We start from the raw sequence: 24,242 nt of genomic DNA, 5'->3' as shown, positions 1-24,242 counted from the left end.
ACACACACACACACACACACTTTAAATTAGAGCTAAATAGGAAGAGCAGTCACACTCTGACACTTATTATCAGCACATACAACTAATTTTTCTGTTTTACATATTTAGTTCAGTGGTAATAGGTCAAATAAGATCAATAAGAACATTTTCTGCATTTCCAGGCAGCCAGTATGAGCTCGGATGTGAGCTGCATGATAATGAGGCCTTATTATTATTATTATTATTATTATTATTATTATTATTATTATTATTATTATTATTAATTTTTATGTTTTGAATGAGGCTGCAGATCCGTGGAGTGACAGCTTCTTGAAACCAAAGAGCGCCAAGGTAGTACACAGGTAGTACAACCCGCAATGCACCATGGGGGATGGGAACCTGGTGTGGCTGCCTGTCCCCTCCTGTCTCAGGTGTCTCAGGTGTCTCAGGTGTCGCCAGTTTCCTGGTTCCAGCAGCCCGGCAGGTGTGCTCAGTTTCGGTCGCGGCTCCAGGAGGAGAAACGGATCTGAATCCGGTTCGGAGTGAAACTTTTCTTCCTAAACTTCAGCTGAGACTCTCAGCCTGTCTCCGCCCGGACCTCCTCTGTGGGTTTGGGTCGTACCTGCCGGGCCGCTCACCTGTCGTCTGCTCACCTGTCGTCTGCTCACCTCTCCTACGTCATTTCTCCGCCATGACGGCCTCGGGTGTCGGGACCCGCCGGTAGAACTCGGTCCAGATTTCAGGAGCAGGAACCGGATCGGAGAGCCGGGATCCGCCGGCGCAGCCGCGATGGACATGGATCTGATGGATTCAGGGAATAAATTCAGCCCGAGACAGGTAGGACACCCGGGGAACCTGGCGGTGACGTCACGGGGCGCTCCTGTCCCGAGAGCGGACAAAGAAAGAGCGAAACCTCCGAGTCCAGCCGGACCCCGCTGTCTGAGCGGAGGGATACCAGAACACAGCCGATTCATAAACACAATCAAAACAACAACAAGACAATCAGATGGTTTACTTTTGACAACAACAACAGTAATAGTTACTGTAATAATGATTATAATAACAATAATAATGATCGGTCTGATCGGCTAATAACCATCATAAAAGCATCATAACCCATCAGGTTCATCACCTGCTGGTCTGTTGCTGGTCTGCTGGTCTGCTGGTTTCTGTTGTTGTGGTTTTGGTTGGTTTCTGCTGGTTTCCAGTAGCAGCTCGATGGCTTCTATTGGTTTCTGTTGCTCTGCTTGTGCTGGTTTCCACTGAGAGCTGGAACTGGTTTCTGTTAGTTTCCATGATGAGCTGCACTGGTTTCCACTGGTTTCTGATGGTTTCCAGTAGAACTCTGTGTGCTCTACTGGCTTTATATATTTATTTATTTAGTTTTCACTGGTTTTTAATGTTTCCATTTCGTTCAGCAGCTGAATTCTCGTTTTTTTTTTTTCTTGTTGTTCTTTTGTTGGCTCCCACTGAAAAGCTTCAGATCAGAGTGAGACCTCTTCCTCCGCGCTCTAATCCCTGCAAGTGGGATTTCTGAAGATTTCTTATTGTGCAGCTGTAATAATTCCACAAGATTATCAACATTTTTCCATCAGGGAGTGTAACACCCACAGACTGACGTGACGTCAGGAGACTGAAACACAAAAGTTTGTCACTTTTTCAGACTGAAACTGATGAATATCTGCACTTCTGAGAACCGAAACATCATCTGTGTCGAGAAGTGAACGTCAAGTCGATTTCTTCCCCCCATTTTCAAGTCGAGGAGGCCAAAATATTCCCGTTTCACCTGATAATTTGGCTGTTTTCAGCACAGAGCCGCTCTGATGAGGCTCTGAAAGTGTTTTTCTAATGACGTGAGCCTGGTTAGCAGGTAAAACGGGAATATTTTGGCCTCCTTCACTGTAAAATTTGGGATGTGCTAACCTTTTTCACTTTTTCACTTTGTCTGAGTCTATACATATTTTTGTTTTTTTAGGGAAATCCAACTCCTTCTGTCTTTAAGAAATGACTAAAAGCATTCATCCATCATCCTAATTTTGTGTCAGTAGACTAAAGGATTTACTGAGCGCTCGTGTACAGCTCTAAGATTAATCCCACAGCGTTTGCTAGGTGATAAAAGTCCTGTTAGTTTGTGCCGTGCTCTGTGTGGATGTGTCTTTGCACCCAGAAGTTGATTTTCAGACATTTTCAAGTGAAAAAGTAAAAACTGAAACAAACGTGAGCAAAGCAGCCGCAGCTCCATCGGCTGGTGAGAAGCTCCTGGAGACCCAAACATGACCAACATCACAAATAAGACAACTTAGTGTGTGTGTATGTGTGTGTGTGTGTGTGTGTGTGTGTGTGTGTGTGTGTGTGTGTGTGTGTGTGAGCTGCTGTTTGGAGAGGGTGTGGAAGTTTTAAAATATTAAATCTCGTGTCTGTTGGAGCAGGCAGGATCCAACACGCTGACATGCCGAACATGCATGTTCTTTTTTTCAGGCAAGCAGCACCCTGCAACAGTTCACACACACACACACACACACACACACACACACACACACACACACACACACACACACACACACACACAGTCATGTTACCATCACCTCAGAGGACGTTACATTGGCTTCCATTCATTTCCTAGTGACTTATCCTTAACCTTAACCCTAACCAATACCTGCCTAACCATAACCCTAACCCTAACCTTACCCTTAACCTTACCCTTAACCCTAACCTTACCCTTAACCTTACCCTTACCCTTAACCCTACAGATAGCTCACCTTTAAATCAGGTCTTCACCCTAAAATGATTGATTTTCACTAAGAGGACTTGCTTTTTGTCTCCATAAGGGAGGTGAGTCCCCACAACATTAGTGGTACCTGGGCCACACACACACAAACACACACACTCTCGCACACACACACACACACACACACACACACAGCTCCTCCACACAGGGAGCTGAGCAGCCCCCACCAACATGTAGCAAACGACAGCAGAAACACAGCCTGCACCTCAAGGAGACTGAACAAACAGGAGACAGTTTACTGCAGGCCTGACTCTCCATCATGACTGTGTGTGTGTGTGTGTGTGTGTGTGTGTGTCGGCAGAGACCCTGCCCTCTGCATGGATTTTCTGGTTTTGCTGAGCTCGGGACTCCTCTGGGCGTCGACCTTTGGGCAGCGGGTGTGTAGCTCCCAGCCAATCACAGCGCGGTGCCGTGCCAGAACGATAGCACCACGTCCAATAGGAATGTAGGAAAGTAGCGGGAAAAAAGGAAAGGCAGCGAGGAGAAGCGGCGAGAGTGGATCTGGGTTTGGTTAACAGCTGCTGGAGCGCTGAGGGAGAGGAGGAGGATGAAGAGTGACGCCACGCTGGCCTGGGAGCTGCTGGACAGGGAGGGGCCGGTGTTTTTTTCCTAGGATGGTGATGGGATATTTTACATTTTGGACGGTCACTTCATTCCGTCGCCATCCTAGGAAAGGAACACTAGCTAGCAGCAGTTAGCTTAGCCAGGGGGAGGGGCCGACTGTGAATGTTGTGTTTACAACAACAACAAATCCAGCTGAGTCTGCCTTTGAAGCCAAACCCCCGGTGTAGTGTTGCGTAGTCCAATTCCCGTGTGTGTGTGTGTGTGTGTGTGTGTGTGTGTGTGTGTGTGTGTGTATGAAACCAGCAGCAACACACAGGATCACCCGCAGAGACAAAACAACAAGACCCGCTGCCCGTTTTTAGAGGACATTAAACGTCTCTTTTCTTGTTGTTTTCCTGTTTGAACTGAAAAGTAGATCCGGCAGGTAGAGTCTGCAGGCATAGTAACCTTACGCCAGGAGGAAACAACACAAACAAAAAGAATTAAGACTGTATAAACAACAACAAGTCCCGGTTCCCATTTTTTTATTTGTTAAATTCAGGTTGTTTCTTCCTGGCGTAAGGTTACTATGCAGACGCTTCCTGCCGGATCTACTTTCCAATTCAAACAGGAAAATAGCAAAGAAAAGAGACGTTTAAATTCCTCAAAAAATGGGTACTGAGACTTTACATTTTTTATATTGTCATAATGTCTTCTTTTATACTAACTGAGCTCCCAAAATAACACCTTTAGTATATAAATTAATACCCACAAACAGGATTATCACTGTAAATAAAAAATAACAAGTCATGGTTCCTATTGTTTGAGGAGATTAAACGTCTCTTTTCTTTTTATTTTCCTGTTTAAAGTGGAAAGTAGATCCGGCAGGTAGCCTCTGCAGGAAATTTCCACATAATAACCTTACGCCAGGAAGACACAACCTGATCATAACTTTCACAAATAACTGTAATTACACAGATGCACACACACACACACACACACACACACACACACACACACACACACACACACACGTAATAGGTAGTGGGACTGCCAGTGGGATGAGATAATCCCACTTCCTGAATTTTTTTGAATCATTTTCTTGATCCTCATGGCTGATCTGCTTCAACACATTTATTCTTGTTCCCAGAAAAAAAAAAAATCCTGAAACAAGTGAAAGTGCACTGGAAACAAGTGGGATTATCTAATCCTTCTCACACTATGTGCACTAAGCCCTGCTGCACGGTAAACCCAGATTACGGGTTCATACCTGAAAATCAAAGCCCGGGGTTCGAGTCCTAAGAACACTTCTGGCACAATTTCAGTTTGACAGCAGACATTTCATCACTTTCACTCTAACCCTGATTCACACGGCAGACCTGAAGCCATTTTTTTAGTGGATATCCATGAAAGTCCAGGATAATCCTGCTGTGGTTTAGTTAGGCCTGGATTAAGGCTGAGAAATCCCATCTTCAAAGCTGCAAGTGTGAAATGACTTTAAACTGTTTTTCACGTGTGACTGAGCCGTGGGCTTAAAGTGTGATACTACACAGGTTTTTACATTTCTACCGGGGGGGTTTCCCAAAGCAGCACTTTGCAAGACAACACACCCGCCCAAATCCAGCAGTGGGCTTAGATAATCCCACTTGTTTCCAACACAAACCAACTTGTTTTCGGAGTTTTCTTCAGTCTTATTTTCTTGATCCTCGTGGCTGATCTGCCTCATTCTGCCTTGTGTCAGCACGTTTACACTGAAACAAGTGAAACTGCACAGGAAGTGGGATTATCTCATCCCACCTGTGGATTTTTTTTTACCTTGTTGGAAGAAAAAACAGATTTTAAACTGTGAAAAAAAAGACTGAATGACTTGTTAACACGGAGTCTGTTTTGAACAGTGACCTCTGAGGGCGTTTTGCCAGCTCATGTTAACTTTCAGAGGCGTGTTGTGATCTGCAAGGAGACGGGAACAGGAGGTCCAAAGATGTGTTTCTGTGGACAGAGCGCTCATTCCACGCTGTTCAGGAGACACCTCATATTTCAGTGTTCAGCTGATGTCAAGATGATGAAGTATTTTTAGGTGTGGCATGATTTTGTACTGAAACTGGAAGCTGTGGTTGTGCAGCTCTCAGTCCGGTGAGCCGAACACGAGGCCAACCGTGACTCATTCTTCTTAACCACAGGTATTACATGTAACGTTTTGGTGTGTTTTTTTTAGCACAGTGTGAAATGACAGGGAACTCATCCATAATGTGCAACAGTCAACACCGCTTTTTAAGATTATTACTATTCATTTTTTCTCGTACATACATGCAAAACATAATGTACAACAATGTAGTGACACATTTCAGACGCTAGGGGGGGCAATGCCCCCCTTTGCCCCCCTGCAAACTCCGCCTATGATTCATACCCAGCACCTCAAATTCAGTTATTTCTTCACAGCTGTTATCCACTTAAATCCAAATTATATTTAATAGAGATTCCAACCATTTTCTCCATTTCTGCAGGAAAACGTGAGTCTTTCCATCAAAACAGCGTTTCCTTATAGAAATAGAGAATGAAGTTTAATATAAAGCTCATGTTGTTTCAGAGAGTCAGACGTTTCCATTCAGACATGAGACAGGTGGCGGGTGTTTGCTGACACCTGCTGGCCGGTTGTTGTACTGCAGAGCCTTTGTAAAAACAAAGTCAGCCTGAATTTCTGGTTTAAATTTAAATTCAAAAGAAAGAACTTGAATTCTGAGTACATTCACTTTTTGTTCAATCAAGGCAAACTCTAATACATATGATGGCTTATTAGGGTTAATGTAGGGGAAAAGGTTATGGAGCTGGGGAAGGGATGGGGGCAGGGGCGGACTGGGACAAAAAATCGGCCCGGGCATTTTGGACCAGACCAGCCCACCACATTCGATAACGCACACCTTTCCGGTCTTTTTGCTCTCTTAAATGTGTATACCAACTGTGCAACTCTTTAAAACCATAATGCCATGCAATTAGTTAGCTGTCATCAGCAGTGTTGGGCACGTTACTTTGAAAAAATAATTAATTATAGTTACTAGTTACTTCTACTAAAAAGTAATTAATTACCAGGAAAAGTAACTATTACGTTACTTTTTAAAAAATTGTTCAAATATGTCAAATTACTTGGCTGGCCCAATCATACTGGCCTAGAGTACTATAGTGGAACAATAAAATACAATAGATGATTAGGAATTGAACTTTTTTATTCTATTGAACAGGCCACAACTGGCCAACACCTTTTGGGCATCTATTTCAGATCAGTAAGTGCAGGTGCCTATCAACATGAATGGAGAATGAGCCCAAACTACACATAGGAAGGTCATGGCGACAAACAAAGTATACCACACAAATCCTTTAAATCTGAATCTGATTCGATTGGTATATATATCTCCCCATAAAGTTAGAACAAGGCATTAAAAAAGGCAAAAAAAAAAACAACAACAACAACAACAACAAAAACCCAAAACAAAACAAGGCAAAATAATAATAATAATAATAATAATGGTAATAATAATTTAGCACCTGGGTTACAAATTCACAAAAAGAGTACAGAAATGAAAATTACAGAAACCCTAAATACCACTGTGTGTGTCATCTAGCCAGTGACAGGCAGAATGATAAGAATCACTTCTCTGTCATGGTTAACAACAAAGTGAGGTAATAAAGTAAAATCTGACTTTTGTCCGGGTGGGGAATTGAACCGAAGATCTCCTGCATGGCAGACGGGGGCACTATCTGCTCTACCATCGGGAATTGTGTTCCTCCGGCATTGTTTGGGCTTGCTCTTCATTCATGTTGATAAATTACGAAAAAGCGAAAAAGTCCGATCGGTTTGAAAATTGACAGCCGCTTTTTTTTCTCGCAGTTTCTCTGCGCCACTTTTGCGTTTCCTCTCCATCTCAGTAGATCCTATGAGATAACGTTCGACCCGCGTTGCACTGCACACCGGCTCACCGAGCCACAGGCTCGTGATATTATTGGGCCAGCCCCGTGTCAGTGAAGAAAAATAACCAATGGGCCGCAGAGCAGCGTGTCTCGAGGGCCGGCCCGGTGCTGAGTAAACAAACTCTTGCAATGACTTAATTTGCCGAAATCATTATGGAGGCGGGACCAAACTACGCAAAAGGGGTTGTTTAGCAATGTGATTGGACCAGGCCAGTGTCAATCGGGCCGCTGATCTACTGATCTTACGGTCAGCTATTTCAATAATAATAATAATTTAAAAAAAAAAAAAAAAGTGTCGGGGGACTGTCGGCCCACTTAGCACATCGGCCCACCGGGCAAATGCCCGGTGTGCCCGATGGCCAGTCCACCCCTGGATGGGGGTGACATTCTGGGGGGAAAAACTGGGAATTTCTGAGATTAAAGTGGTAAATTTACCAGAAAAAAAAAAATCAAATTTATGAAAAAAACTCAAAAATTGTGAGATTTTTAAAGTCACAAATGTATGTGAAAAACTCAGAAAACTAATCTTCCTCCTCTCTCTGTGCGTGGCTCCACCTGTGCTGCCCCCTGCTGGCCGTGTCTCAGGCCTGCAGCTGATCCCCTCAGCAGATTCTACTCTGACATGGGATTCAGGAACAAGGAGATCCTGCTGATCTGAGCCCAGAATCAGCAGATTGTTTTCTTCTGAATCGGCCCAAGTCACAGCAACGTCTCTTCAGAGTCCAGATGCTGAGGAGGAGGTCGGGGTTCTGGACTCAGACCAGCAGGATTTCCTTCTGACTGGATCCCACAGGAGGAGGACAGACTAGTTCTCACTGTTTTTTTTCTCATATATTTCTGAGTCTATAATCTCAGAATTTGATTTTTTTTTCACCCCCAGTTATTGTGCAGAAACTGATGATTTCTTCAAACCTGATGGCATTTTCTCTTGTTTCATTGGTGCATTATGACCTCCTGAGACGTCTCCATCTGTCCCCCTCCTCTCCACCCTTCCTCTCACCTCACTCTTCCACCTCTTCCTCCTCTTCCTCCTCCTCCTCCTGCAGGGCGGTGATTTGGACGCCGCCCTCCAGTTCCTGCCGGCCTCAGACTCCAAGCAGGTGGAGAAGCACCGCCATAAGAAGCTGTGGGTGGGCGTCGGCCTGGTGGCGGCGGCTGGCGCGCTGGCGCTCATCACCGGGCTGCTGGTCTGGCACTTCAACTGTGAGTCGCTTTCAATAACCTTTATTTATCCAGAGAGGCCGACAGAGCCGCAGCATCACAGTCAGACGTAAACTGAACTTCAGTTTAAAGTAAAAAACTCATGTCTGAAAGCTCTGACTTTAACTCTACAAGCTCAAGAATTTAGTTAAAGTTCTGTCCCAGTGACTCTCACTGTTTGGTCTGTTCATATTTTCCATGTCATCAAACCTTTTATCAGATCCTGCAGGGAGCTACTGATTCAACTGAGTCAAAATGTGAGTTTGTGGTTGAAGCAGCCGCCTTATAATGTTCTGCTTGTGTGGCGAACAAAGTCCTCAACATTCAGAAACCACACAGCTGATAATTGGCTGTGGAAAGCAAAACGTTTCCCCGGGGACTATTTTCCCCGGAGGAGGAGGAGGAGGAGGAGGAGGAGGAGGAGGGAGCGTTTCAGTGTGAAAAAGTCCTGAAAAGCCAACAGTGCTGCTGCTTTTAGGAAAACTCATGTGGAGGACTTCATTGGGCTGATGGAAAACTGGAGTGAAGAAAGTGTGAAGGCTCTGAAAGTTTGAAGTTTGAAGTTTGAAGTTTATTTCGGCCAAAAGTAGCAACAGAAATACAGAATGCATACTAGCACATTAAATGAAATTTGACTATCACATAAGATAAATATACATGTATAATTAATAACAAGTGCAAGGCCGAAATAGGAATAGGCGGAAGCCAAAGGCTTATTTTAGCCTATCCTTTATCCTATCAAACCAGACTAAATACACACATGATGGCAAAGAGAAAAAAAACAAAAAAACAAAACAAGGAATAAACAGAAGAAAGGTACAAAGGCATTTACACAGAATTTGGGAAGAGTCCCAACCCTACACAGAATATTTAAGCAGCAACTTGCGTTTTAAGTTACATTTAAATTTCTGTAAGGAGCTACATAGTTTCAGGTCATCGCTAAGGATATTCCACAGTTTAACTCCCAGAATAGAAACACTTGTGCTTTTAATATTCGTCCTAGCCTTACCTACATTATAAATACAAGATCCTCTTAAATTATAGTTGGATTTTCTCAGCGAAAATAATTTAAGGATACATTCCGGCATAGTTTTTAATCTTACACGGAAGACAATTTCAAGGGTTCTACTATACACTATGTCTGGGAATTTTAAGAGGCGGGACTTGACAAATAGTCGATTTGTTGTTTCCTGATAACCAGCTTTATTTATTATTCTGATTACTCTCTTCTGTAATTTAACAATGGGATCTAGATTTGTTTTGTAAACATTTCCCCAAGCCTCAACACAGTATGTCATGTGGGGCACAACGAGTGAACAGTACAACAAATGGAGAGCTTTTTCATTTAGAAGGTCCCCAGCTTTATACAAAATACCAACAGATTTGGCTAATTTGCCACGGATAAATTCAATGTGTGGTTTCCAGGACAGTCTGTGATCTATAGTGACCCCCAGGAATTTAATGTCGTAAACTCGCTCAATTTCAATTTCATTTAACTTAAGTTTGATTTCACAATCAGCCACCCCACTCCCAAAGACCATAAATTTTGTTTTGTTTTCATTTAAGGAGAGCTTATTTCTAGTGAACCATTTTTTTTAGCACGGCCAATTGTCTTTCCACTGTCGATAGTAATTCATTCAAGTCACCTCCTGAACAATATAAATTCGTATCGTCAGCAAATGTGACGCATTTCAAAATATTTGATACTGAAAAAATGTAATTTACGTAGAGAATAAATAGTTCATGTTCATATCGTAGTGGAATGAATGGAGGAAAGGGAGGAGGAGTGATGTGGCAGCTCTGAAAGCCCACTGCTCGCTCTGGGAGGAGAGCAGAGGAACGTGAAGGAGAGGAACCTCTGGACATGCAGAGGAACTGGGAGATTTAACTAATACAAATCTAATCTCTCTCTCTCTCTCTCTCTCTCTCTCTCTCTCTCTCTCTCTCTCTCTCTCTCTCTCTCTCTCTCTCTCTCTCTCTCCCTCGCTCTGTCTCTCTCTCTCTCTCACTCTCTCTCTCTCTCTCTGCAGTGCGTCAGGATGTCCGGGTGAATAAAGTTTATATCGGTTCGATGGAAATCAGCAACCAGCGTTTTCTTCCGGCTCATGAAGATCCCAGCAGCGTGGAGTTTAAAAATCTGGCCACGCTGGTCAACCAGCAGGTGAGACCTCTGTCAAATCTATCTATCGATCGATGTGTGTGTGTATTAGGGCATTAACCTAAAAGTCAGTCTTTTCTTCTGTTTTTGTTTGTGTGTGTGTGTGTGTGTGTGTGTGTGTGTGTGTGTGTGTGTGTGTGTGTGTGCACTGCAATGGAGCGTCGACGGCGCCGACAGCTCAGGAACAGTTAAAGTGAAGTTGTGTTTGATGGCCTTTAACTGTTGTTGCTGTTTGAGTTTTTTTACTGTCATTTCTACAAACACTTTTTTACAGTGTAGTTTAGTTTCAGTAAACTCCGGTGTCCCTCTGTGTCTCTAAAATTGTAAAGCCAGAGGCAAATTTCCATATTCATAACCATATTCCACAGACTTATCGACGCAGTAGTGTTCCTCTGTCGTCACGCTCAGGGCGGGAACCTCAAACGCCGTGATGAAGATGTACCGTCGCGTTACAGGGTGGAGCTTTTGTAAACAGAGAATCTGACAAAACTTTATTGTTTCACCGCTTCCTGATTCATGAACACCTGAAAAGACAACAGAGAGAGAAAATCCAGAAGGACACACGCTCAGATTTCAAGGTAAAACAGCAGAAAGAGAAGCTGTGTCCCAGTTCAGGGTCCATTCAGGGTCTGCATCCTTTGAAGTCGGCATCTGAAGGCCAGTTACGTCACAACACTGCGTGAAGGCCTGTCCCAATTCATCCAAAGTCAAAGGATCCTTCAAAGTCGTCCTCCTTTTCAGCCGTTGGTAGCCGATTCAGAGGATGCACCGCGACCATCCTTCTCGGGCTCCCGTATCCCAAAATGCTTTGCGTGCTGCTACTCAGTTGGAGAAAAGTTAATTGAAATGGCAACAGCGGCATCTAGTGGAGATTCGACATATATGCACGTATTCAGATTTCACATTATAAAATACTGGGTTTTTACTCATTTGAACATCCAACGCCATACATGTTAAACCAAAACCCCAAAATTCAGTCACTGTTCTGTCTTGTCTGACAGAAAGAAACATTATATTTCTGTCTCCGGAGTTTGTTGTCATGGGAACGGCGGTTACGCGACCAGGAAATACTCCGAAGGCTAGACCGTCCCATTTGGTTGACGGGGAGGACCTGGACTTCGAAGGATGCAGACCCTGAATTGGGACCCAGCAAGAGTTTAACTCCAAGCTTCAGCAAATGGACTGTGGAACGGAATGTGTCCAAGATGTTTTTTTCATATTTCAGAATTAATTTACGTCTTACTCATCATATCTTGTAACCCTTGCAAACAGTTACGTTAGCAAGGAAGTGGCTGAAGTCTAGCGTTAGCTGCTGTCTAAGGGCAGCTAACAGGTGATCAGATTTGTTCTCTTCCAGATTCTCACTCTCGTTCGTCTTCTCAGTCGCTGATCTGTCAGGAGGCGGTGAAACCACAAAGTTTTGTCAGATTCTCGACGTTAATAAAACAGCGTGACGCGTCCCGCCCTGAGCGAGGCGGCGGAGGAACATGGCCGCCGTGTGACTGATGTCTGCTGACTGTCAGGTCGGACACATCGCTCCGGCTAGCTAACAGCACCCCCTGCTGGAGCCGAGCAGTCATTACAACAAAGATTTCACTCTGAATTAACACGAAGAACATGACCGGTCTGATTCCTGCGTTGTGCTGAGTCATGATCTGCTGACTGGGCACCCCAGAGGAGCCTTTACTCAGTTATTCATTTGTTCATTTGTTTGTTTGTTCATTTATTCATTTATTCATTTGTTCATATGTGTTCTTTCCAGCTGAAGCTGCTCTACTCTAAAAACTCAGACCTCGCCAAATATTTCTCGGGCTCCACGGTCCACGCCTTCAGGTACGATTTATGGTTTATGTATGTATTATTGCTTTTACACTTCTGGTTAATTGTAATTAATTAATAAATTTCAAATGAAATTAATTTTAATTTGATTTACATTTTTTGTATTATCTGTTTTTTTATCTCACCATCTTCATCTTTCAGCATCCTTTTGATTTCTCTCTACCGTGTTTTGCTTTTATTTTTCTGTTTCAAACTTTTAAAAATTTTACCTTCATTTTATGTTTCTTGTTTGGCCTTTAATATATTCTTCTTCTTCCTCTTTTTCCTCTTCCGCATCTTAACCAGGACCAAGAAAAACTCCCATATCACCCCTGTTCTTAAGTCCTTGCATTGGCTTCCAGTATGTGCCAGAATTGATTTTAAAATTCTTCTCATTGTTTATAAGGCACTGAATGGCACTGCTCCAAATTACATTAAGGACCTGCTTGTCCCATACGAGCCAACAAGAAGCCTCAGATCATCAGCCAGCGGTCTCCTTGTTGTCCCACGTATTCACTCTGAAGCAGGAGAAGCTGCTTTGTGATGTCATTTCATGGGGACTTTAACAACAGCAGGGGCTTTTATTTTGATGTTTCCAGTGAAATGATTTTGTGACACAGAAATTTAAGCGGCTCGGCAGTGATGGAGTCTTTCCTTGCTGTTTTCCGTCCTACAGTGAAGGTGATGGCAGCGGCGGTGATGGCGTCGTGGCGTACTACCAGTCGGAGTTCGACATCCCGGCGCTCCGAGAGTCCGCTGTGGATGAAGCCATGGACAGTCTGGAGCCGGCGGAGGGCCAGCAGGGCCGGCAGGGCCGCCTGGTGCTGAGGCCGAGCGGGGCGCTGAACGTCAACAGCGTCACGTCTGCAGGTACGAGCTGTAACGCCGCTGATCAGGCGGCTGGGTGGAACAAAGAGGCAGCACGTTTGGTTTTATCAGAATCCCACCAGGACCTGAACACAAGAAAATCCCCTGATCGGTGGAACAACAGAAACATGTCAGAGCCATGAGGCGGCTTGTAGTCAGTAAAATATGGGAGGGCATACAACATTTCAAATAAAGACTCTCAGTTATGTAAATTACAAATTACATATTCAAATACATAATAAATATTTTGGGCAAAATCCCCCCAAAATCCCCTTTTTCCTGACTGATTTAAAAAAAAAAACACACAAAGCAGAGTGGGGTGAGGAGAAGGTCATTAGTGGTGGATCTTCCTCCACCTTCAGCGGTGTGAGGATCAGAACGACAGACGGGAGGAGAAATGTGTTCAGAGGTTACAGCGCCACCATCTGACTTCTCCTCAAACCAACCGCCCTTTTTAAAACACAGTTCCAAGATTTGGTGAACATGGTGTCCAACATCTGGTCTCAGTCTGGGGGAGACGGGAAAAGGGGATTTTGTTGTGGAGTATTCCTTTAACCCTCCTATTATGTTTGGGGTCAGTTTGACCTCATTCAATGTTTTTAACGTCTCTAAATAAATGATTAACATCATTTTTTTGCTTCATATTTAATGAGTTTTCCTAATATAATGGGTACTATGAAAACATGAAATTCACATGATGATATGTTTTCAATATCCTGTACACACTTTGTAATGCATCGGTTATAAATAACAAAAATCTGTACTTAGAAGTAATATAAAACCATTAAAACACCATTTTAGGTCAATCAGTGAGATTTTATAGTGATTTGCATATTTTTCCATCGTGGTGTAACAGGAATACTGGATGTATAAGTGGGGGAGGGGGAGGGGTTATGTTTTATTTAAAGGGCTATTTAGGTCGTCAACAAAGAAACATAAAGCTCCAATCAGAGCTCGAATTAACAGCCTCTTCTCTCTCCTGTCCACAGCTTTAGACCCACGCATGACCCGGTCCACGTTCATGGGTAAGCTCTGCTGTTTCCCACCTGCTGAAGAAGCTGCTGACGGCTCTTCATGTCAAGACAAAACACAGGATCTAGAGAACACACACATCCAGATCCTGCAGGACGGACTGTAAAAACAAAAAGTGACAAGCACTACAAACATAGACACACATTTATTAAAACTGATATTTATACAAAATGCTTCCCTGTGTTACGGCAGTGGATTAATGCTACTGTAGGGAGATAAAAAAAATGAAGCCGGATGGGCGTGTCATGGAAGTCTACAGCAAAAACGAACAGTCAGATGGTCTTCAGGCCTTTAATGCTGTGACAGCAGGAGAATCATACACACCAAAGCTTGGAGGTAGATTGTCAACATGACAGAGGTGACAGGACACTTTTAAGGTCTTCTGATTTTACATATACTTTGCATGTATTACATAGTCAATCGGGTAATAAAGCACTAAAAACTTTCCAGAACCAGACCTAGTTAATGAACAGGTTTAGTCATAAATTCCAGACAAGTAACTGACCACCTCTAAATGAGATAAGCTGGATAGAGGGTCTGCTCCATTGCACATACCACCAGGTTAACTCTGAGGTCATATAAAGGCTAACGTAATGAATGATTTTAATGGTAAATTCCTTCACACTTCCCTCCTTTTTAACATTAAAATCATTGCAAGGTACTAAAACATATATCACAAACATGGATACAAAGTCATTAAAACCAGTCTTATCTACTCACATGGCCTGGAGATTCTGCTTATCTTTCAATCTAATTTGATCCAACTGGATTCAATAAGGAGTTACCCAAACAAAGCAGAAAGTCCAGGTCACATGATTCATATGAAGCCAAACGTCCCTTCCCCTTAAGAGACTGGAGATGGGTAAAAGACTTCATATGGCTAACTAAACTATAATATGGGCACCAGGAAAACCTCATATTTATATGCGAGGGAAAAACCTGGGTGCACGATAGTCAAACAGAATGGTAGAAAATAATACAACTAAAAAAAATGTCTATTTAGATTTTAACATTCAGTCATAAGGATTTCCAGGAGGAATCCACTCAGGATCTAAATCAAAATTAATCTGGCTTTCACATTTTTCAAGATCTTCAGGGGGAGCTATGTTTACATACATACCAGCATTGCCAACAATGTTTCCTAGCCATTTGTATAGGATAGCTCGCATACAAGTAAAAGATATAGTACAACAACATAGTAAAATGCCAAACACAATAAAAACAGGAATCAATATTTGGATTAGCATACTACTCCAAGGTCCCAGTAAACTTGTCAACCAACTAGAAAAACTAAACCCCGCTGTGGCTGAAGGGCCAAAAGAATCACGAATGGTTTTTAGAGCAGAAATCACATCTGTCATATTATCATAATTATCTGGAATTAGAGTTACGCATGCATCTCCGGTAAGATTGAGAGTGACACATAAACCGCCAGTTTTAGCTAAAATATAATCAAGAGCCATCTCATGCTTCAGCAGGGTGAGTCTGTGTGATTTATCATTTTCAGATAGTAATTGAAACCCTTGGATTGTTTGGTTAGCAAATGCTGACATGGTGTAAGTGATATTATCTATATGTTGTGCTAAGAACACTACTCCATATGCTGGAAACAGGCCTATACCCCATTTTTCCCCCAAAGAGATACGCCAGTTAAAAGCTTCTGGACTATGGAATTGAGCCACTTCTCGTTTGTATAGGTGGTTAGGAGATGTTTCTGTGGTAGTTAGAGAAGTTAATGGTCTAAAAACCAAGTTAGAGATAGTGAGATTAGCTAAATGGCAACAACCAGACCAGTCATAGGGCAAATAAGGGTATGCATCCTCACCACAGATCCAGAACAAATCAAGCATTGTACTAATACCTTGTCCAACAAGGAAATTAAATGTGTCATTTACTGTAATATTAACTTTCCCTATAACTACGGATTTTATCGGTGAATCAGTCCTTGACATAGTAACATACAAGGGGTTAGAAGGAACTGGTACCTTGATGTGGGTGCGAGTAGTGGGAAGGCAGGCGTAGTTTATCTTACATTGAGTTATCCCCATATATTGGCCCTTACCATTATTGCAAAGGCAAGTACTATAAAAAGGAGCTTGTTTTAAAAAAGACGACTCATACCTAGGTGCCTGAGCCACATTTTGTAGAACGGGAGAGGGTAAGGAATGTGTGCAGTGCCACAGTATACATGGAACGACTATTTTCTGATCTTGCCCCGAAAATCTGACTTTTGAAGATTCTATACATCTAGTTACATTCACAGAGATTTTATCACTACCTCTAGTAATTTGTGTGTAAAGTATTGCAGTATACAATGCCACGTCATCACAGGGGTGGTCTATGACTGATAGTCTAAAAACACTATCCCAATCTTCTGGTGGATTCTGAATGGCCATTACAGGGGTCTTTCCATACATGTTTTTTGCCATAAAAGAAACAAAACCATGCCATGAGTTTGTGATGAATGGTTGATCAGAATATAACAAAGATGCTTGAAATCCCCATGGCTTCCAATTTGTCCCAGAAAAGAGTTCTCTTTTCTTCCTGTGATGCTCACGTAGAAACTCTTTATGTGATCCGTCCATATCTAAATGTGCCCCTGAAAATGTAGCATTTGCATCCATCACTATTGTACCTATAGCTGGTGTGGGTTCAGTTAGTTCCAGGTTATGCTCAGACCAATACAAAAGGAATACAATAGTGCAGGTCATCATGAAGAGGACCATTATGCCCTCGCTTAGGGAACATCCAAGCTTTTTGAATGGATGCCAGGAGACTTTGACTTTCTCCTCCATGGCAGTCAGTCGTTTTCAGGGGTGTCCCTCAAGTCTTCTTCTGCAGGCACGTCCACAGGTACGTCCGGGGCTTTCTTGCAATGGGAACTATGAATCCACGTTGCTCTCTCTCCGATCTTTACTGCAGAGTCAGTGGTTAGCAGCACTTGAAAGGGGCCTCTCCACCTGGGAGAATTCCACCTGCTTCTCCTTAAGTCACGTATCAGAATCCAGTCACCAGGTTGCAGAGAATGAAGGGGTCCTTCTGCAGGAGAGGGCAAGGCTGCTTTCACCTGTTGGTACATGACACTGACAAGTTTAGACATTTTCCGGCAGTATGCCACCAGACATTCGTCTACCTGGGCAGTGTCTGAGGGCATTCCCCGGTATCCAGAAATTCCCACAGGCATTGGCCTGCCTGTGAGTACCTCATGGGGTGACAGTCCTGTCGTATTGTGCGTTCTGGCGCGCATATACATTAGAACCAAGGGGAGGCATGTTACCCAATCCATTTCTGTTTCTTCCATCATTTTGGTTAACTTGTTTTTAACAGTTTGATTTGCTCTTTCAACTGCTCCCCCACTTTGTGGGTGGTAGGCACAATGTTGTTTCAGGTCTATATCTAGTTTTTCCGCTAGAAATGTTATCACATTATTGACAAAGTGTGCTCCATTGTCAGAACTTAGTTTGTTTGGAATTCCCCATCTGGGAATGATATCCTGCAGCAGGTGTTTTGCAACTGACTTAGCATCTGCATGTTTGCATGGGAAAACTTCTATCCATTTTGAAAACATGTCAATCACTACCAAACAGTACTTATAACCCCTACAAGGTGTAAGTTCAATGAAATCCATCATCAAGTGTTCAAATGGCACAGATGGTGTGGGATGTGCAGATGCGTGTGGTTTCTCACCTTTTCCAACATTGTTGCGAGCGCAGATGAGGCACCTCTTACAAAATTTTTCTGCAAAAGTGGTGTACCCCATGGTATCCCAGCATGTGTTTATCATACTTACCATCCCACCTTTTGAAACATGATCTTTTCCATGTGTCAGTTTAGCCATGTAAGGGAATAGATGCTGTGGCAGGCAGGGCTTACCAGTGGGGCCTACCCATACACCATCAACTTGGAGGGACCCATGCTTTTTCCATTTTAACTTTTCTTGAGGAGTGGCTAAGTGTTGTAGTTCACTCAGAGAAGCCACTGGGTCCTCAGGAGGGTCATCAGATGCCTCAGCAGCCATCTGTAAAGGAGGTAGGCCAGAGGATGCTGCCGCTTTTGCAGCTTTGTCAGCCATAGCATTGCCTCTTGAAATGTCATCATCATCTTGTTTGTGTGCCTGACATTTACATACAGCAATAGAAGAAGGAAGAAGAATAGCATCTAACAGATTGCTTATAAACTTAGAATGCTGAATAGGGGTGCCTAACGAAGTAAGAAATCCTCTGTTTTTCCACAGTGTACCAAAATCATGAGTCACACCAAAAGCATATCTACTGTCAGTGTAAATTGTGACAGACTTTCCTTCAGAAAGAACACATGCACGTGTAAGAGCAAAAAGTTCAGCTACTTGGGCTGAAAGATGACATGGAAGACGGCTGGATTCAAGAACAGAGAAACTAGTAACCACAGCATATCCTACCTGGGCTTCCCCTGTTGTTGGGTCCTTTCTGGCGGATCCATCCACGAACAAAACCAACTCACTGTTGAGGAGGGGAGTAGAAGAAAGGTCTTGCCTGGGAGTTACCTGCACGGTGATTGCTTCCAGGCAGTCATGAGGCTCTCCCTCTTCTTCAGTGGGAAGGAGTGTGGCTGGGTTCAGGTTCTTGCACCGTTCAAGAGTGACATGGGGAAGACCCAGGAGCATGTGGTGGTAGTTTAAAGTTGATGCTCCCGAAAAGTGAGAGGTCTTACTCTGTAGAAGGATAGCTGCAACTGCATGCGGGACAAAAACTTTCAAGTCCCTGTAACATACAAGAGGAAAAGAAGCAGAAACAGCAGCCGCAGCAGCCGCTACGGCTCTCAAACAAGCAGGCATACCACGCACAACTGATGTTAACCGCTGTGAATAGTAGGCAACAGGTTTTTGCCTGTCACCATGGGTTTGACACAAAACAGCTTTATAAAAACCATCCTTTTCATCAACAAATAGATTAAAAGGTTTAGATAAGTCTGGAATTCCCAGAGCAGGGGCTGACGCCAAAGCCTGTTTCAAGAGTTCAAAAGTCTTTTCTGCTTCTGGAGTCCATGTGACCTTATCATGAGCTGTCAGTCCTTTTCCATGGGCAAGGTCTGACAGCGGCTGTGTTAGCTTGGCATAGTCACAAATCCAGGGTCTGCAGTACCCTGTGCAACCTAGAAATGACATGACTTGTTTTTTTGTTTCAGGTTTTGGAATTTTCCTTATCGCCTCCAATCTCTCAGAGCCAATTGTTCTTTGATTATGGGAGATATCATGCCCCAGATATCTCACTTGTTTTTTCACCAACTGTAACTTATCCTTTGAAGCCTTATGCCCTTGTGAGGCCAAATATTTTAAGAGCTCTCTAGTGTCTTTAATACAGGCTTGCTCGTTTGGTGAACACACCAACAAATCATCAACATATTGCACCAAAGTACTACCCTCTGTGAATTGAAACCCTGTTAAGCTTTCCTGCAATGCAGCCGTGAATATTGCCGGAGACTCTGCATACCCCTGAGGCATTCTTGTCCATGTATATTTCTTTCCCCTGAATGTAAATGCAAACCAAAACTGTGAGTCTGGGTGGACAGGAATGCTGAAAAATGCATTAGCAAGGTCAATCACGGAGAAATGGGTGGAATTTCCAGGAATTTCAGAGAGAATGGTAGATGGATTTGGTACAATAGGGACACGCGCATGTATGGCAGCATTCACAGCGCGCAAATCCTGGACAGGCCGCCAGGACACTCCATCTGCCTTTTTTATAGGAAAGATGGGTGTGTTGCATGGTGAGTTAGGGCATGGTGTCAGAATGTCTAAGGAGAGCAATTTCTCTATTACAAATTGTAGGCCATCTTCGGCATCTGGTCTTAAGGGGTACTGTTGTCGATTTGGCCTATATGTAGACTTTGGTGTTACTTGTAATGGGGTAGTATTTGCTATAAGGCCAACATCATATTTGTGGGTAGCCCACAATGTCTCTGGTACTCCCTCAAATACAGGATGGTCATTTTGTAGAGAATGTGGGTCAAGTTGAGCAAACATAAACTCAGGCTCTGCCAGATGCACTGTTCTTTGCGCATTGAATACAGCAGTATAAGGATACCACACTGCCCCAAAGAGATTGCTAGTTCTGATGCCTGTTTCAGTATCTGTATGCCAATCACAAGCTTTGACACAGCTATTTACATACACCCCCACCCGGTCCCAAGTCCACTGGTCTGTCTTTGCTAGCATGACATGGGGGTGTGCATCATGCATTCTGAATACCTTTTCCTGGGCAGGTGTCAAATTTAAGAGCAACACAACAAAGTCATTTGTAACCAATAGGCCATTACCTATTATCCTTTCCCTTAACACTTCCTCTCTGAACCATTCTTTCTCAAATTTTATACATGGACCTTCATTACTAAAATATGCACTGCATTTAAGCTCATCTGGTTGCACTACAAGTCCTTTACCATACCATAGGTTCTGTGCTTGTCTTACCACATCCCTAGCCACTTGGTCTGCTGTTCTCCCTTGGAGGTCCCAGCTGTAATGGTAGGCAGGGACAGTTGGAGAGTGAAGTACCATACAGCCAAGCAAGCGCTCTTCATTACGGTCCAACATGCAGCCTTGTACGCGCTCTTCGTTGTAGGATAGTATGAGCCCCTCAGGAGTGCATTCAATGATGATCCCTAGTTTACACAATAGATCTCTGCCACACAGGTTAACAGGACAGGAGGGAGACACCAAAAAAGCATGATTTAAGTGTGTACCATCGCTTGCATCTGTTACTGTAAGGGGTTGAGTGAAGAAATTTCTTTCCAAGATACCTGATACACCAATAGTGGGAGAAGACTTATTAGACATAGGGAATGTTTTCAAAGAGACCTTGAGAAGAGAGTAGTGTGCGCCTGTATCAATAAGAAATTCATAAGGATCACCTTCAATGTGCAGGACTAATTTAGGCAGGTCAGTTGGTGGAATCACAACAGGGAGGAGGAGAGGAGTCTCTTCCTCTTCACCTGTTTTTGCAGGTAGTCATTGGTCCCTTCTTTGTGAGGTGGGCATAGGTTTACTCACTGTGACACCACGGGGTGGTGCAAAGTCCCATGGTGTACCAGTACCCTGTTGTTGCTGCTGATGATTCAGAGGACAATCACGGGCCCAATGATCTGGGTCATCACAAATGTAGCAGTTGTCTGTCTGTCGTCTCTGCTGCTGACGGAATTTGGTTCTTTTAGGTACTTGGTTGTACCTCCCTCTGCTCCGTCCTCGCCCTCTGCCGACACTGTCATAGAAGTTGAGCTGGGCCATGTGGAGCTTGGTGTCCTCCTTTTGCTTCTTGCGTGCGGCTTCTGTCTGTTGGGTAGCTATGACATTCTCAGCATGAAAAACATGTCTTAATATTTCAGCCAAGCGAGCATTTTGCCAACCCACACAGTTATTGATCACAAGTTTTCTTATGTCTGGAGACAGTCCTTCCACTAGCAATTGAATGAGTTGATTTTCCCATGGAGATGGGTTGGTCATGTCATCAGGTTTCTGCAACCCACTGCACTCTCCAAAAGCTTTCATCAACCGCTCCTGCCAGTCTGCACACGTTTCCGCTGCCCCCTGCCTCAGATTTCTGAGTTTAGTCCAGTCCATTTTAGGTGGAAATCTTTCTTCTATGCGAGTGTACAAAGCATTTAGCTGCGTAGTATATGCATCTTGTGCATTAGCAGACCATGGAACATTTGCATCAAAAGCACCTCTCACATCTTGCCAATTTAATTTCAAGGTCTCAGTGAAAATATATCCCAACTCAGCAGATGTAGGTCTTGCCTGAGTGACTAATTTTTTAATTTCTGTTGTATATACTTTACCATTCTGCCTAGGGTTGGGAAGCTCTGAGATCAATGTTTTAAGCTCTTCCCTTTTCCAAGCTCGCCATACATAAACATGATTCCCCCCTTGTGGATTTGGACATTCTATCATAGGCATCTGGAGTGTCGGACTTTTTCCTCTTTTCTGTGTGCTAAGCAACATAGGTGGTGAAAAGGTAAGGCTATCATCTAACTGCCTTAAATCCCATAAACCTGGGTCTTCTGCTTCACTCCCTTCCTCAGCCTCTCTCTGTTTGCGTCTGACCTCGGCCCTAGTGAGTGGTTTATGACTAACTGAATCAGTGATCTGTGGTACATCAGGATATGTGTGTGAGCTACGGCTGGTCGTGGAACTCACTTCTCCCTCTGCTGCTGATGCAGTGTGTGTGTGTACATGTGTAGGTGTGTGCGGGGGAGGAAGACCTCCACCCTCAGCACCTTGCTGTCCTCTACCTGTTTGTGGTCCTCCCCCAACTGCCTGTGGTCCTGCCCCCCCTCCCGCTACTCCAATCCCTGGTTGAGCTGCAGGGTTGTAGGGAGGTGGGCAATCAAGATCTGGATTTACAGTGTAAAGGCTCACCATGGCAAGATCTCTCTTGTCACTGGGAAGACAGCTCTTTGCCATTGCTTCCCATTTATTGAAACATTTTCTCATGTATGGCATGTCCCAGCTTACATTACCTTCTGGAGATATATCCTCTAAGTTGTCCTTCAAAAGCTGTATAGCCCATGGTGCTAAGCTACCCTCCTTAGGCCACTTTCCATCTGTCCACTTAGTCATATCACTACAAAATGGCTCACAAAATTCCCAACCAAACTTACCAGCAACCAGTTCTCTAGGTGTTTTTGCTCCAGCTACTCCTTCTTTGCTGTGTTTCCCAACCTTCTCTCTTTCATACTCCTTTTTCTTGGCTTCTACATACCAAAGCCTCCAACTTACCCAAGGACTCTCTTTCCCTTTCCTTTTCCTATAAATAGGTTTTAATTTCTCCCTCAATTGCTCAAGTTGACAGATGCTAAAACTACCTTTAGCTGGAAATCCCCCTTTTTCACACCACAAAGACAATTCAGACACCGCCAACTCACCATGCTTTTCATACATCCATTTTGCAACACCGGTTAAATCATTAAAATTAATTCTCTTTCCACTGATGTTTCCCATCTTTCTACATTTACGTGCACTAATTTCACTAGATTTTTAGGTTTACGCGCAAGTTTTATTTTTCCTTTTTTATGCTTTTTTTTTTTTTTTTTTTACTCACCATCAATTTCCATACAGTGGGTTTTCACCTTCAGAATCAATTATCTGCTCACAAAAAACAATAAAACAACACCACCAATTTGAAGGACAAAGCACTCCTCTGCAACAACAGAAGCACAGACGTAGACATAAACACAGACAAAAACACAGACAAACAAATAGCCGGCAAAACCTCCAACTCAGAACACGTGAATTCACTTTAGCCCTTTCGGCTGGCGCCCTCAGAGACCCCAGGCCTCTTATCTTAGAGCTCCCAGAGCTCTATCACGTGATTTCTTGCCCTTCCGGCTAGCGCACTTAGAGGCCCCAGGCCTCGTACTTCGGAGCACTGATGTCCTCAGAGGACTACTTTCCCCTTACGAATACTTCCTGATCAGGGAACTCCTGTTCCCCTACCCTTCAGAGACCCCAGGCCTCCTACCGTAGAGCTCCCAGAGCTCTGCTCCTACTGCTTAGGTCCCAGACCTAAGGGGATCCCTTGGGTCCCAGACCCAAATACTTAAGACAATCAGACTATTCAATATTGCTCTCAATATTTAAAAGGATCACTTACTGACGTCCACCGGCCAACGAAGAAATCCTAGGGCGTCTCTGAAGGCTAAGCGAGGTTCCCCTGTCTGCTTTCAGACTAAGTTTTCTCCTGTAGGCCAGTGGCATCAGGTTAGTGATCCCATCCTCGTCGCCAAATTGTCATGGAAGTCTACAGCAAAAACGAACAGTCAGATGGTCTTCAGGCCTTTAATGCTGTGACAGCAGGAGAATCATACACACCAAAGCTTGGAGGTAGATTGTCAACATGACAGAGGTGACAGGACACTTTTAAG

General features: G+C 43.6%; 1 protein-coding gene across 1 annotated transcript in view; it reads left to right on the top strand.

Annotated features, from left to right (window-relative positions):
• Positions 1 to 429: 429 nt before the first annotated feature.
• The window catches only part of LOC115361773 (suppressor of tumorigenicity 14 protein homolog), a 37,087-nt gene continuing 13,274 nt past the window's right edge, over positions 430 to 24,242 (top strand). The window contains exons 1-6 of the mRNA XM_030055399.1: positions 430 to 816; positions 8,320 to 8,476; positions 10,504 to 10,634; positions 12,394 to 12,464; positions 13,126 to 13,319; positions 14,306 to 14,341. Of these exons, the coding sequence (XP_029911259.1) occupies positions 769 to 816; positions 8,320 to 8,476; positions 10,504 to 10,634; positions 12,394 to 12,464; positions 13,126 to 13,319; positions 14,306 to 14,341 (637 nt within the window). The 5' untranslated portion in view covers positions 430 to 768. The remainder of the gene's footprint in view (positions 817 to 8,319; positions 8,477 to 10,503; positions 10,635 to 12,393; positions 12,465 to 13,125; positions 13,320 to 14,305; positions 14,342 to 24,242) is intronic.

The sequence above is a fragment of the Myripristis murdjan genome, chromosome 7 (genome assembly GCF_902150065.1).
Source record: "Myripristis murdjan chromosome 7, fMyrMur1.1, whole genome shotgun sequence".
In the NCBI taxonomy this organism is placed as follows: Eukaryota; Metazoa; Chordata; class Actinopteri; order Holocentriformes; family Holocentridae; genus Myripristis; species Myripristis murdjan.
The sequence above is the reverse complement of the archived record's forward strand: the minus strand, read 5'-3'. Positions and strand labels throughout refer to the sequence as shown.